The sequence below is a fragment of the Thamnophis elegans genome, chromosome 7, assembly GCF_009769535.1.
Source record: "Thamnophis elegans isolate rThaEle1 chromosome 7, rThaEle1.pri, whole genome shotgun sequence".
Taxonomy (NCBI): Eukaryota; Metazoa; Chordata; class Lepidosauria; order Squamata; family Colubridae; genus Thamnophis; species Thamnophis elegans.
Genome location: NC_045547.1, coordinates 74283925 through 74298294, shown reverse-complemented (window position 1 = coordinate 74298294; position 14370 = coordinate 74283925). Strand labels below are relative to the sequence as shown.

At 44.9% G+C, this 14370-nt stretch overlaps 1 protein-coding gene across 1 annotated transcript in view; it reads right to left on the bottom strand.

Annotated features, from left to right (window-relative positions):
- ETV6 (ETS variant transcription factor 6) overlaps positions 1-14370 on the bottom strand; it is a 140719-nt gene that overhangs the window by 35324 nt on the left and 91025 nt on the right. Inside the window, exon 3 of the mRNA XM_032222084.1 lies at positions 90-254. Coding sequence (XP_032077975.1) covers positions 90-254 — 165 coding nt within the window. The remainder of the gene's footprint in view (positions 1-89; positions 255-14370) is intronic.

The following is a 14370-nucleotide window of genomic DNA, read 5'->3' as shown; positions in this document are numbered from 1 at the left end:
ACCACATCTGATCTCTGACAGGTTTTGCATTGTTGGCTAGTAATGCAGTAAGAGATCTCCTTCTTTAATTAGTTCTTAAAATTACTCACCAGAATGTGGAGATCTGTATCGGAAGTCCTCTTTGGTTAGTAGCAAAAGAGCTTTGCCATTCATCTCAAAGGTATTGCTGTCAATGGTTCTAAGGGAGAACTCCTTCTCCGCCCACTTTAGCCATTGACCCACATCGTCTCTGCTCCAGTAGATGGGTTGCAAACCTGTAGAGAAATCAACAGAAGGATGTCAAGAAGATGCTTACAATCCCTTGGTGGAGGCCAGCAGGATGTAGAAGTGTGGAGAAGTGTGGGTAATGGAATTAGCATTTCGAAAGCACAAGTGTGCAGGTATGTGCATTAAGTTAGAGAAGCTAGAACTCATGGATCGGAGATATCCCGGTCTTCTTATACTAACCGCAACACAGACACTGTAGATCAGGGGTCGCCAATCCCCGATCCACGGCATGCCAGCAACTGCCCCTCGCAAACAAGCAAAGCCCCATCCGCGGGATGCAGGCAGCATGCAAAACCACGCGCCCGCCGATCCTTGGAAAAACCTTTCTCTATGGAATCGGTCCCGGGTGCCCAAACGTTTGGGGGCCCCTGCTGTAGACATTCATCTCCTCCATGTGGCTGCTCAATCTCAATCCCTCTCTCTCTCTTTTTTTGGAGCACGTGTAACTCCTTATTTCTGCAAATGCTACCTTCCACCTGATTAGACAAAGAACACAGATCAGGGGTGTCAAACTCCATTTCACTGACATCAGGGTTGTGTTTGCCCTGGGGAGGGTGTGTGTGTGGCCAGCTCAATGTAACCCGTGTGATCAAATGCCACTTTTGCTAGTAGTTCCTTTTGCTAGCACTCTGCCAGCAAAAAGGGAGCTCGTGAAGGCCGCGTGCGGCTCTCCCAGTCTCTGTTTTCGCTGGCAGAGGGCTGCTGGAGGCTGTCGCAGCCGAAAACGGAGACCTGGAGGGTTGCACGTGGCCCTCGCGAGCTCTGTTTTTGCTGGCAGAGGCACCCTGGGCCGGTCCTTCTCCGTTTCCAGGGCGGCCCCACTGGCCAGATCTAAACACTCTGCAGGCCGGATCTAGCCTGAAGGCCTGGAGTTTAACACCCCTGAGCAAAATCAAGGAACACGTCCCATACCCTCATAATCTGTCAGGAGAAAATGAACTCTGACTATAGATTTAGTCTATGCACTCTGCCCTTAGATGTAAGACTTAATCTTGGAACCACAAGAAACCCTCAGAGGATCAAGGGGAGGAGTCCCTTGCTTTCACCTGCGGGAAAGGAGACACAACCTTTCAGATTTGGGTTAATGTCAGGGTTCCAAATAGTATCCAAATGTAAATCAGAATCCAAGGCAAAATATTCCTCAAAATTCCAATTTATTAAGAGAGCCATGTTGGCACATCTGGGAAAACCCGAATCTGAAAGCTTCCCAGTTTTCCCCACCAAGTTGAAAGTTCAGGATCTTGCCCCCACACCCACAAGTCCAACACATGGTCCAATTTTCCACTGCCATGCTGGCAGTTCCACCCATCCAGTTCCGGTCTGGTGCAGAGGTGCAGAGACAAAGGATGACCTTGGCTTTCTAGAAAGAATGTTGTTATGGCTGCATAGCATCTAAGTCCGTACAACCCCCCCTCCCATTTTCCCACCGTAGAAAATGCATAGTAGAATAATAAAAAGTGTGGCAGGCCAAAGATCCAAAAGAAAAGATGGCTGCAGGCCTGACACTGCCGTTGGGAGAAATGGAGAAGCTCCATCCGCCATCTTCCAGGAAATACCGCTGCTGTATAGATCAACATGCCACCATGGACTCCTTTCCAGTAAAGGATAAATTCAAAACATAATCTTACTGTACATAACAACAGAAAATTACGATGTACAACGATAAGAGCAAAGCCACTGTCTTCCTATACTTTCTGTTTCTTTCTTCGATAGTCCCATATCTGTAAGGCTACAATACTGAACTTTGCCATTGTGGTATGATTTTAGTGTCTTTACCCGCCAGCCAACAGATGAGTCTGCAGCTTCCTGATTCTATCATTTCAGGAGATGCACAGCTAATTGTATTTGTGTTTAGATATATCACATTTTTGGGATCAGGTAGAAAGAATAAATATCAACACACAGAACTTGCACAAACTGCTGCATTTGGAGAACTTCTACGAATTGCTATATTCAATATGGGAGATGGGCAAAAGAAGACTATCTAATAAATCTGTACATAGGTTGAATTAGATGGATATGCGTTTTGATAAAGTTGATTTTCTATGTACTCAATTATCTGTACATAAATTCAACAACAGGAGTCCACAAACACAGCCAACAGGGACATCCATAAATTTAAGTTGGATATATGGAGAAACTCTCCAATATCACTGAAAATTGCCAAGACAAAGGGCAACATTTGGCCCTCCCTGAAATGACAGTAGGCACTGGAAGACGGATTGCTAAAAATACTGAAGATTGCACTTTGCTCTTTCCCTGCAAAACCTTTCTGTTACGAGGCAGGTAGAAAATTTTCATTTCCTTTTTCTTCTTTGAGGTAAAATAAATCAAAAGGTTGAACTTTGCTCGCTACAAATTGGTTTAAAAATAGGGTATGTTTCAAGTTGGAGAGATGCAACCCACTGAACAACTGGCCGGTTCGGATTAGGGTTCGGGTTTGGAGGAACTGGGCGGCCATCCTGCCCCTCCCCTCCTAGGAGTCTCCACGTGGCCTGTTTTGGACGTGAGGTAAATGCAGGGTCCGCCCGGAGGCTCGGGGAGGGGGGAAAACAGGCCTCCCGGAAACTCCAGAAGGCCTCCGGAGTCTGAGGGAAGCAATTTTTGCCCTCCCAACGGCCCGAGGAAAACCTCCGGAGACTGGGGAAGACAAAAACACACACACCTCCTGCCGTGGTGCAGGAGGCCAACTAGGCCATGCCCACCATGACCACACCCACCTAGCGACCAGGCAGAGAACCCATTGGTGAAATTTTTGAAACCCACCCCTGGCTGAGGTCCTTCAAATTAGCGCATGGCTACCACCGGATCAACCTTGACTCAAATCAACCATGCTTATTCTTTGGAACATCAGATATTGATGCTGAAGTTCAAATACTTTGGCCAACAAATGAGAAGACAAGATCCTGATGTTGAGGAAGATGGAAGGCAGAAAAAAGAAGGGGACAGCAAATGAGGAGATGGCCTAGATAATGTCATTGATGCAATGAAGATGAATATAGGCAAACTTTGAGAAACAAGAGAGGGCGGAGGGGCCTGGCATGCTATGCTAACCCTAATCCTAACCCTAACCCCCCATGCATGTGTGCGACCCCCCACTCCCCCATGCATGCACGTGCAACCCTACACCCACCGCGCATGAATGCGCTTCTCCCACCAGAGACCCAAACATCAGCTGGCCAGTGGGAAGCGTGCGCACATGCGCCATGGAGCTGACCTGGGCAACAGCTCGCGTGCCCGCAGACATGGCTCTCCATGCCATCTGTGCCACGTGTGCTATAGGTTTGCCATCACGGCTATACATAGCTCATGGGCCACAATTAAAAGGGGGAATGGTTGGGTTTCAACAGTATTTATTCGTCCTCAATTTCTCCTCCTTCCTTTCCCCTGGGATACATCATAAAACTAGCACCGAAGGGAGAAAGAAGAGAAGGAAGGAAAATTAAGCTGCGATGTTTCAGAACATTTCAACAAGTGGGTGGCAGAAAGCAGACATTGGGTGGGAAAGTAAACACACACACACACACAAATATCAAATGTGTGTGGGGGCAAATCCTGCATAGCACAAGCAAAGGCAGGGGGAGCATTCTGATGCTAATTATAACCTACAAACTCTTGTTGAGCCACACAATCTTGGCAAAAACACGCCAGCTTTTTGAAACCAAGCTAGGAAGGATAGCTATGGGGGCATTTCGGAACCGAAGGCTGGAATAAAGGAAAGTCATCTATTTTGGCAGCCTGGTATTTCAACACTATGAATCAACTCTCAACCACTTTTCAAAGCCATAGACTGCTAACAGAAATAGAGGTGTGGCTATTGGCGCTTTGCTGTTCGGATCTACAATGCTAGGCTTATATTTTATTCAACACCAACATTGCATTCCAATATTTTAGATAAGGGTGGTTTTTTGGTTTTTTTTGATGCTCAGAATTCCTTTTCTCAAATGAAGTTTTTTTTAAAAAAAATATAGGTAATCCTTGACTTACAGAGTTCATTTAGCAACCGTTCAAAGTTACAACAGCCATGAAAAAAGTGACTTAATACCGAAGGCGCACGGAACGCTGTTCCCTTCCCACCAAAGGAGGTTCCTATTTTTCTCCTTGCATTTTTTTACATGCTTTCAAACTGCTAGGTTGGCAGAAGCTGGGACAAGTAACGGGAGCTCACTCCGTTACGCGGCTCTAGGGATTCGAACCGCCAAACTGCCGACCTTTCTGATCAACAAGCTCAGCATCTTCTTAGCCACTGAGCCACCGCATCCCGCGTTCTTCCTGTAAAGATGCACGAAATGATGTCATACTAACGTGATCAACAAGAAGCGAGTAGCGTTTTTCTCTCTCTTTCTTTTTCGGAAAGGACCTCATTTCAAAGGCCTGAGAAAAAACTATCGATTAAAAAAAGAAAAAAAGCCTCAGAGCCCTTTGAGATGAGCAAATAAATCTTCTTAACTTCTGGACAGAGCTTCCTGGAAGGAGTCTTGGCCCCTCTTCTGGAACGAAGCTGGGAATCCAGCTCCATCAACCTCCCAGCTGCTGACATCATAACCCAGGGAAGCTGCTGGAAATTTTCCAATTTTCTTCCTGAAACAATGAAAATGAATTGGACCTGTTTGGGGGCTTTATTGCCTCCTCCATTAAACAGTCAAATAAAGGGTAGCAATGAACTCTGTTCCTTGCAATAAGTAAGATTGCCTTAAACGAGTCAGGATTGTTCTGAGTGAGGCTTCCCAAGAGCATGAAACAAACTTCTGGTCCCGACAAAAACCCCTTTTATTAATTGACTGAATTCTGCTCATTCACATCCAGCAAAGTCTTTCAAGGGAGGATTTACAGTCACAGACCTTATCTGGCTTGGAGAGCTGCCAAACCGATATCTGCAAAACTTGGCAAGGAGTCTCGGAGAGTCACGAACCAATCAAGCAAACTAATTTTCTCCTGCAAACTCCACTCCCCTTTTGCTCCTCTTTTATTTCCTCTGGGAGGGGCCATTCATCATCTACCTGTGGCCTTATTCCCAAGTCAACCCCTGTTCTTTAGCTGTTCCCTTCCTGTGGCAACTCTGTGCATGCACATACTGGGAACAGGCTCCAGCTGTTCCTCTGCCTCACTGATGCTGACTCCGAAAGCAGCTGATAACTGTCAGACGGCCCTGGTTCCATCTCTGCCTCCAACACAGAGCCCTCATCAGAGCCTTCCCCAGACTCCAGGACTGGCCCATCTTCCTCCCCAACCTCCTCACTGTCCGAATCTGCTGCTGCTGGCGGGCCATAACAAGGATTTCCAAACGAGCACAATACATGCAGTCCCGGGTCTGCAGTAGGAACACTCCTGCTTCAGATGCATTTTACATGTAGTAACATTGAACCCAAATTTCCTGTTTGACAGCTATTGGGCTTTGCCCCATTTTACGACCTTTCTTGCCACAGATGTTAAGCAAATCACTGCAGTTGTTAAGTTAGTAACATGGTTGTTAAGCGACTCTGGCTTCCCCATTGACTTGGCTTGTCAGAAGGTCGCGAAAGGAGAATCATATGATCCTGGGGTAGTGCAAACCTACATGCCAGTTGCCGAGCATCTGAATTTTGATCACATGACCATGGAGAAGGCTGCAATGATTATTATTTTCTCCAGGCTGAACACCCCATGTCCCTTCAGCCTGTGTCAAGTGCCCCTGCGTGATTTCTGTCCATCTTCCCCTGGCCTTGTTTCTAATTTGTCAGCCTCACTCTGGAGCTGTGATGTTCAGAAATGTCCAGAATAGAATAAGCATCTACTATTGGTTCTAGAACAAGGGTGTCAAACTCACGACCTGTGGGCTGAATGCGTCACGGACTGGCCACCCTGTTAGGAATATAATCTAACAGTTGGGTTGGCAATATATAAATCATGTAACAATGTTGTACCTGTTTCTTTAAAGCATACTGTAAAATGTGATTGGTTGCTGTTTCCTCAATCGGCCATAAGAGGGAGCCAGAACGACTGTTAGCTCTCTGTTCGTTAGATGCTGGGCTGATCTGATCTGAGTGTTTTTGCAAGCTGGAAGTGCCATGAGCTATTGTAAGTTTTGCAACTGTTAGCAAAATGTGAGTATCGAACTGTTTATATGACGCTGGACTGTGTTATTTGGATTATCCCTTAACTGAAAGACATTGATGACTGACTGTCTTATCCGTGTATGACTTGGACTGTTTGATGGACTCTGATACCTCTATTTCCACGAAAGTAAAAGCCTATTTAAACTGCAGTGTCTCTGTATGCTGGTTTGTGTGTTCTCCAACACAACTCTCACAACGCTTCTCTGAACGCACTCGCTCTCCCAACGGGGAGCTTACCTAACACACCCCCATCTCTATTTTAGCGAAGGGGGGAAGTTGCGATATGTCACATGATGACAATTTGACAATACAAGTTTGACACCCCTTCTCTAGACGGTAGCAGTTGTTACATATTGGCCTGCCCAGATAGATGTAAGCAAATCCAAACTTGGTTAATTCTTGAAAAGGTAAGTAAAGGTCAGATGAGCCAGGTATATAGACTGGAAATGACCAGGAAATACCGAAATTTTAGTCTAGATGGAGAAGTCAACAGACATTCTACACTAGAGGAAAATAAATTTCAAAACACTTCCTTAACGGTTGCTAAGCAAAACTGACTGGCAAAGTCCACGACAAAGTCATCATCATTCAAGTTGGAGGATTTATTTTTAAAATCAATTAGGAAGTTGGCCACTGGGATGGAAGCCCTTTTTAGCTTTTCTTCCTCAAGGATGAAAATATTTAAAATTTCACGTATCTGGGAAGACTCTGGACTCGAGTCCTTTCAACAATCATTCTTTCTCCCGGTCTCTGTTATAAAAATCAAATGAGTTGGGTAGGGCAGAATTGAATAGAATAACAAAACAGAACAGAACAGAATACAATAACAAAACAGAATAGAATAGAATAACAGAACAGAATAGAATAACAGAACAATGTAGAGTAGAATAGAATAGCATAATAGAACATAACAGAATAGAACTGGAACTGAACAGAATAGAATAACAAAACAGAATAGAATAACAGAATAGAATAACAGAACAGAATAACAGAACAATGTAGAGTAGAATAGAATAGCATAATAGAACATAACAGAATAGAACTGGAACTGAACAGAATAGAATAACAAAACAGAATAGAATAACAGAACAGAATAGAATAACAGAACAACGTAGAGTAGCATAGAATAGCATAATAGAACATAACAGAATAGAACTGGAACTGAACAGAATAGAATAACAAAACAGAATAGAATAACAGAACAGAATAGAATAACAGAACAACGTAGAGTAGCATAGAATAGCATAATAGAACATAACAGAATAGAACTGGAACTGAACAGAATAGAATAACAAAACAGAATAGAATTACAGAACAGAATAGAATAACAGAACAATGTAGAGTAGAGTAGAATAGCATAATAGAACATAACAGAATAGAACTGGAACTGAATAGAATAGAATAACAAAACAGAATAGAATAACAGAACAGAATAGAATAACAGAATAGAATAACAGAACAGAATAGAATAACAGAACAATGTAGAGTAGAATAGAATAGCATAATAGAACATAACAGAATAGAACTGGAACTGAACAGAAGAGAATAACAAAACAGAAGAGAATAACAGAACAGAATAGAATAGAATAACAGAATAGAATAGAATAACAGAACAATGTAGAGTAGAATAGAATAGCATAATAGAACATAACAGAATAGAACTGGAACTGAACAGAAGAGAATAACAAAACAGAAGAGAATAACAGAACAGAATAGAATAGAATAACAGAACAGAATAGAATAACAGAACAATGTAGAGTAGAATAGAATAGCATAATAGAACATAACAGAATAGAACTGGAACTGAACAGAAAAGAATAGCAAAACAGAATAGAATAAGAACAGAACATAATAGATTTAACTTTAACAATCATGGTGTTTTTTTAATGACCGCCACAGAAAAAGTTGTAAGATGGCAGGATCGCTACAGTCTTACATCATGGATTTCTTGTCATCAATGAAGCCCAACAGCATTTGGAGGAAGGTACTTAATGCTCATCTGAATTTCTGAAGCCTAGATATCGTAGTGATCTTCACTATCAGGATTTCCATAAATTGCTTTTGCACCTGGTAACAAATGCAAAACCCAAAGGTTGGAGTAACTCCCCCCCCCCCCAAAAAATACCAATTCTGAATCTTAAAATAATATGTTCAAACTGGCGGCAAATAGTTCACTTAATATTCCTGTTTTTCCAACTTCCCCTTTTCAGTAAATGAGATGGAGAAGAATGTGGACATTGCGATTTTAAGCAATATAGGCTAAATCTAGATCTAAAGGACTTTGGATGAAAAGCGGGGTGTGTGTGTGCTTGCCTTAACCCATTTAGGTGCTAACCTTGCCCCCATTAAGTAGGCCAGTCCCACTCAGACCGAGAAAGCGGTTGCTTCCTTGCTTTTGAAAAGATGACATTTAGACCCGGGACTTCCCGCTCTTGCCCTTAGCCAGAAAAAGAAAGAAAGAAAGAACAGTGGAATGGGGAAATGAAAACGGTAACAAAAATAAGGAAGAAGGAAATATGATGCATTCGCTGCAAGGGGGAAAATGGAGAAAAACTTAAGTTAGCAACATCAAAGCCAAGTCTGAAGTCAGGAAGGAAGTTTGTTAGGTGGAGCATGCCCAATGCAGAAATACAGGAAGTCCTCAACTTACAACAGTTCGCTTATGGACCGTTTGAAGCTACACCGCTGAAAAAAATAACTTACAACCATTTTTCTCATTTTTCTCAAGGTTTTCTCATTTTAGTCCAGGGGTGTCAAACTCAAGGCCCAGGGGCCAGATCCAGTCCGGTGTGTGTGTGTGTGTGTGTTTGTGTGTGTGTGCGCTTAGATCTAGCCCACAGGGCCGCCCTGGAAACAACGAAGGACCAGCCTGTGGTACTTCTGCCCATGAAAACGAAGGTTGAGACGGCTGCATGCAGCCTGTCCCCTACCCCCAGCTCCATTTTCACTGGCAGAGGGCTGCAGGAGGACTTCCAAACTGGAAACAGCTCGCTCGGGCCACGCGTGCTCCCCCAACTCTGTTTTCGCTGGCAAAGAGTTGCAGGAGACCATCGCAGCCAAAAATGGAACTTGGGAGCCCATTTTCTCTGGCATAGTGCTCAGGCCACCACAGGTACCCCCGACACGAGTGACATTGAGCTGGCCACGCCCAACCCAGTTCCCCAGGGTCAAACACAATCCCGAGGGGTCCCCCAATGAAATCAAGTTTGACGCCTGTTATAGTCAATCTCAATCGAAGTACTTTCAGCTTTCCTTTGGAGTTGATTTCCTACTCTGGTGAATCTGCTAGGAATCAGGCTAAAACATGCAGTGGCTCCGTTCCCAACCACAGTGACGCCATCACAACGTCGTTCCCTGGCAAACTTTCAATATTCATTCCACCCTTTCGTCTCTCGGATGTCCCAGTGCTCCTTTCATCGTTTGTTCCTTGGGACAGACTGAACAATTTCAGAGGGAAAGCTGAAACCACTGTGGGAAGACGAACTGGGAAACGGCCTGTGAACCCAGCAGAAGGAAGGAGCAAAGAACCAGTTTGAAGGCGCCGTTGGCCAGGATCAACCATGGTTAGGGTACCCACTGAAGCCAGTGGCTTTGGAGAGTCGCGTTCCTTTCATCCCAACGGTCCTGTCTACACAGAGCTTGGATGCAACTTCTTGCACACTTCTCAGACAATGGTGGGGGGGGGGGACCGCTCAGAGATGGCCCCTGGCTATAGAAAAATCTAAATTAAGCTGTGTAGAAAATATAGGATCCCATACTTTCTTTAGCTATGTGTTTTGTAGGGTTTTTTTGGCGGGGAGGAGGCGCGCATGCAAGGGATTTAAACTGCGCGTTCCTCCTCACCCCCAGTCCGTTGTGGGGTGTTTTGTCCTCCACAAAACCAGTCCCTGGTGCCAAAAAGATTGGGAACCACTGCTGTATATGACATAGAATCTCAATTATTCTTTTTTCCAAATCCTAACAAACAATAACTACCATATTTTTCAAACTATAAGACGCACCGGAGTATAAGATGCACCATGATTTTGAAGAGGTAAATTTAAAAAAATGTTTTTGAACTCTGCAGGCTTCCCAAACCCTCTGCACGCCTCATTTTTTGCAAAAAAAAAAAAAAAAAAAACCGGGGGGGGGGCCGGGGCGGGGGGGAATATGCAGAGCTTTGGAAGGCTGGTAGAGTGCTCCTGGGGGTTGCCAAAAACGAGCAAAAAATGGCCCATTTCTACCCAAATCCAAGACTTCTCTAGAGGTTAGGGCTAAGCCTTAGAGGAGCAGTTCCCAAACTTTGTGGTTTGAGAGCCCAGCCAGGTGGGGAGGAAAACCGGGCCGCACAAATGGCAGGCCGGGGCGCACATGCATGTGCGCGCAGGTCAACTTGCACAGGTTGCGTTTCATGTGCACATGTGCGTCAGGCCACCACTTGTGCGGCCCGGTTCTGAATGAGCCACAGCCTGGTAGCAGGCCATGGCACAGGGGTTGGAGACCCCTGCCTAAGAGTAGGACATTTATCCCATCTTGACTTTTTTGACTTTCCCCTGCATATGTCCTTAAAGAGCCATAGTGGCGCAGTGGTTAGAGACAGTACTGCAGCAGAAGTGGGTTCCTAGTGGTCTGGACCGGTTTGGCTGAGTAGGTAATAAGAGTCAAGGTGGCGCAGTGGTTAGAGTGCAGTACTGCAGCCCACTTCAGCTGACTGCTATCTGCAGTTCGGCGGTTCAAATCTCACCGGCTCAAGGTTGACTCAGCCTTCCATCCTTCCGAGGTGGGTGAAATGAGGACCCAGACTGTGGGAGCGATATGCTGACTCTGTAAACCGCTTAGAGAGGGCTGAAAGCCCTATGAAGCGGTATATAAGTCTAACTGCTATTGCTACTGCTATTGCTATAATAACTCAGCCTGCCACGTGCCTGAACCGGTTCTATCTTTGGGCCGCCATCTTGATTTTTCGATTCTGCACATACGCAGAACAATCTTCATTGTAGAATTGTAATCTTTTCCCCCTTTTTTAACGTTGGGTGCATGTGCAGACCAATTGCGGAGAGTGTGAATTTGCCGTGCATGTGAGCAAAGCAAACGCACAAAAAAAATTGTGCGCCAAACCAGCAGTAACCCCTGTACTGCAGGCTACTTCTGCTGGATTGCCAGCAGTTCGGCATTTCAAGTCCCACCAGCTCAATGTTGATTCAGCCTTCCAGCCTTCCGAGGTCAATAAAATGAGGACCCAGATTGTTGGGGGCAATAGGCTGACTCTGTAAATGGCTTAGAGAGGGCTGTAAAAGCACTGTAAAGCGATATAGAAGTCTAAGTGCTATTGCTGCCATGGAAGCCTGGTTCAAAAGAGAGAAGTCCGATCTTCAGGAAGAATCACCATGCCAGCTTTTCCATGCTCCTTCTAACAGACTCTTCAAGTTTCATGGCTGACAGGCTGTGAGGAAGTCGGCCAGCCCTTTGCAGCTGCTGCAACCTGAGATTTGAACCACTGCTATTATCTGGCCTTTTCAGCATCTGGCTTTTGACAGGAAGCTTCCCCTGCCTTTTCCGTCACAGGAAATTTCCTGTGGAGGAAACACTTATCAGGCAAACAAAGAGCTTTGGGGTATAACGAAAACAGTCAGTGGCAAGCTGAAATAGCATTTAGGTCATTCTGGTAAGGCGGCTGGATTTATTATTCAGTTCCAGGAACAGAACAAGGAAGTCAAGTTGGAGGTGATCCGTCTTGATAGAAGAGGAAGCATGCAGCTGAATTCCTGGCCCTGGACTATATCTCGTTCCAACTTAGTATATTTGCATCCATACGATTCAGGCGATCTGACAGCTATTTGTTAATTTTTAATTCTCCAGAAAAAGCAGAAGAACCATTGGTCACTCCTAACGTTCAGAAGAATCATTTCCAAAATAGACCAATATATACCCCCCCCCCAAATAACAACCCTCTTCTTAACTGCTGTGACACGCTTCAAGGAGACTTCTATGCAGTCAATCCTAAAGCAAGAATTAATTAATTCAACTGCCTTCCTCTTTATAATGAGAAGAGAAATTCCACTAAGAAATTCCGCCTGCAAGAATTGAGGGATAAGGTGGCATTATGAATCTATTCCCAGCTAAAGTAAGAATAAAATATTCTACAGTTAAAAGTCAGCAAAAATACAGAATGTTGGACATGGACGAGGCAGCTTCTATTCAAAAGACGTCAGCCTTATGTATCATTGGTTGATGGGTTTAAAATATTTATTAGCTCTTTTTTTATGTTAAAATGCTTCCAGGTTAGCTTCCAAAGAACACATCTAACCAGAGGTGGTATTCAGCCGGTCCGGACCGGTTCAACCAAACCGTAGCGCCGAATTGACCTGCTCACTTGCACTGGCTCCAAAACATCCTATTTAGCCTTGGTTTCGATGCTGCACACATGCATGCACCCCATGTGTGCAAGCAAAGCACATGCGCGGAAGGCCGCAAGCACATGTGGAAGGCACAGTTGCTAACTGGTGGTAAACCTAAGTGAATCTCACGGCTGCATCTAACATCAAGGAAAAAAAGAAAACGCAATGAAGCTCAATATTAACAACAGCAATTTATACGCTACTAAAAACTCTTTTTGTTGTGGTCTTTAACTGGTGAGACAGTGCATCAGAGGGCAACAACTGTTGAACCGAAGTATCTCAAATGGGTTAACTTACAGAATGTGTCCAATTTCTGGAAGTTGAGGTCCATACATCTTAAAGATACTGAGGTTGAGAAATATACAGACCATGATTGTTTCTACCTGTGGCCTTACTCCCAAGTCGACCCCTGTTCCTTTCGTCTGACAACTCTGCGCATGCGCACAATGGGAACAGGCTCCAGCTGTTCATCTGCCTCACTGATGTCTGACTCTGAAGGCAGCTGATAACTGGCATACGGCTCTGGCCCCCTCTCTGCCTCCGACGCAGAGCCCTTATCAGAGCCTTCCCCAGACTCCAGGACTGGCCCATGTTCCTCCCCAACCTCCTCACTGTCCGAATCGGCTACCAGCTCCACTGGCAGGCCACAACAGAGGACTAAGTCACAGGGCAAAGAGTGAAACAGGATTATTCCTTGATGAATTCAATCCCCTACGTATGTTTCTCAACCTTGGCAGCTAGACGATGTGTGGACTTCAACTCCCACAATTCTCTAGGTCTGCTGGATGGGGAATTCTGGAAATCGAAGTCCACAAAGCTTTAAGTTGCCAAGGTGAACCGGCAGCTTCAACGATTAGCTGGGCCCACCCACCTGCCCTTGAGTTTTACTGACCCGGATCCTCTCAGCTGAGTTGCAGGCAGAGTAGATTACTGTCTCTCAGGTGTTTTCCTCTCCAGCAGTAATGAGGAAAGTACCATATTTTTCAGAGTATAAGACGCACCTTCCCCCCCTAAAAGAGCGTGGAAATGTTGGTGCATCTTATTCACTGAATACAGTCATTTTTGGCCTCCCGAAACCCCGCCCACGGACCCAATTTTTGCAAAACTTTTTTGAAGAGATAAGTAAGAAAAAAAGTTTTGTCCTCCCTGACCCCCAGGAGCACTCTGCAGGCTTCAGCGGGGCTGGGGGAAGGCAAAAATGCCTCAGTTTTTGCGAAAAATGGCCCTTTCCCGCCCATTTTCACAAAAACGAGGGCGTTTTTGCCTTCCCCCAGCCCCGCTGAAGCCTGCAGAGTGCTCCTGGGGATCGGGGAGGACAAAAACTTTTTTTTCTTACTTACCTCTTCAAAATCTTGGTGTGTCTTATACACCGGTATGTCTTATAGTCTGAAAAATATGGTAAGCTTTCTCAAAAGCGTGCAATCACCTAACAGGTTGTTAAACTCGTGACCCGTCAAAACCGCGCTCAACTAAGCCGCGCCCGATTAAACCGCCAGCGCGGAGAAAGAAGGGCACTTTAAATAGCACTTTGAAAGCAAGCCGATTCAACTTAAGGTATGGGTTAGGTTTAGGGTTACGGTTAGGTTAAGAGTTAGGTTAAGGGTTAGGGTTAGGTTAAGGGTTAGGATTAG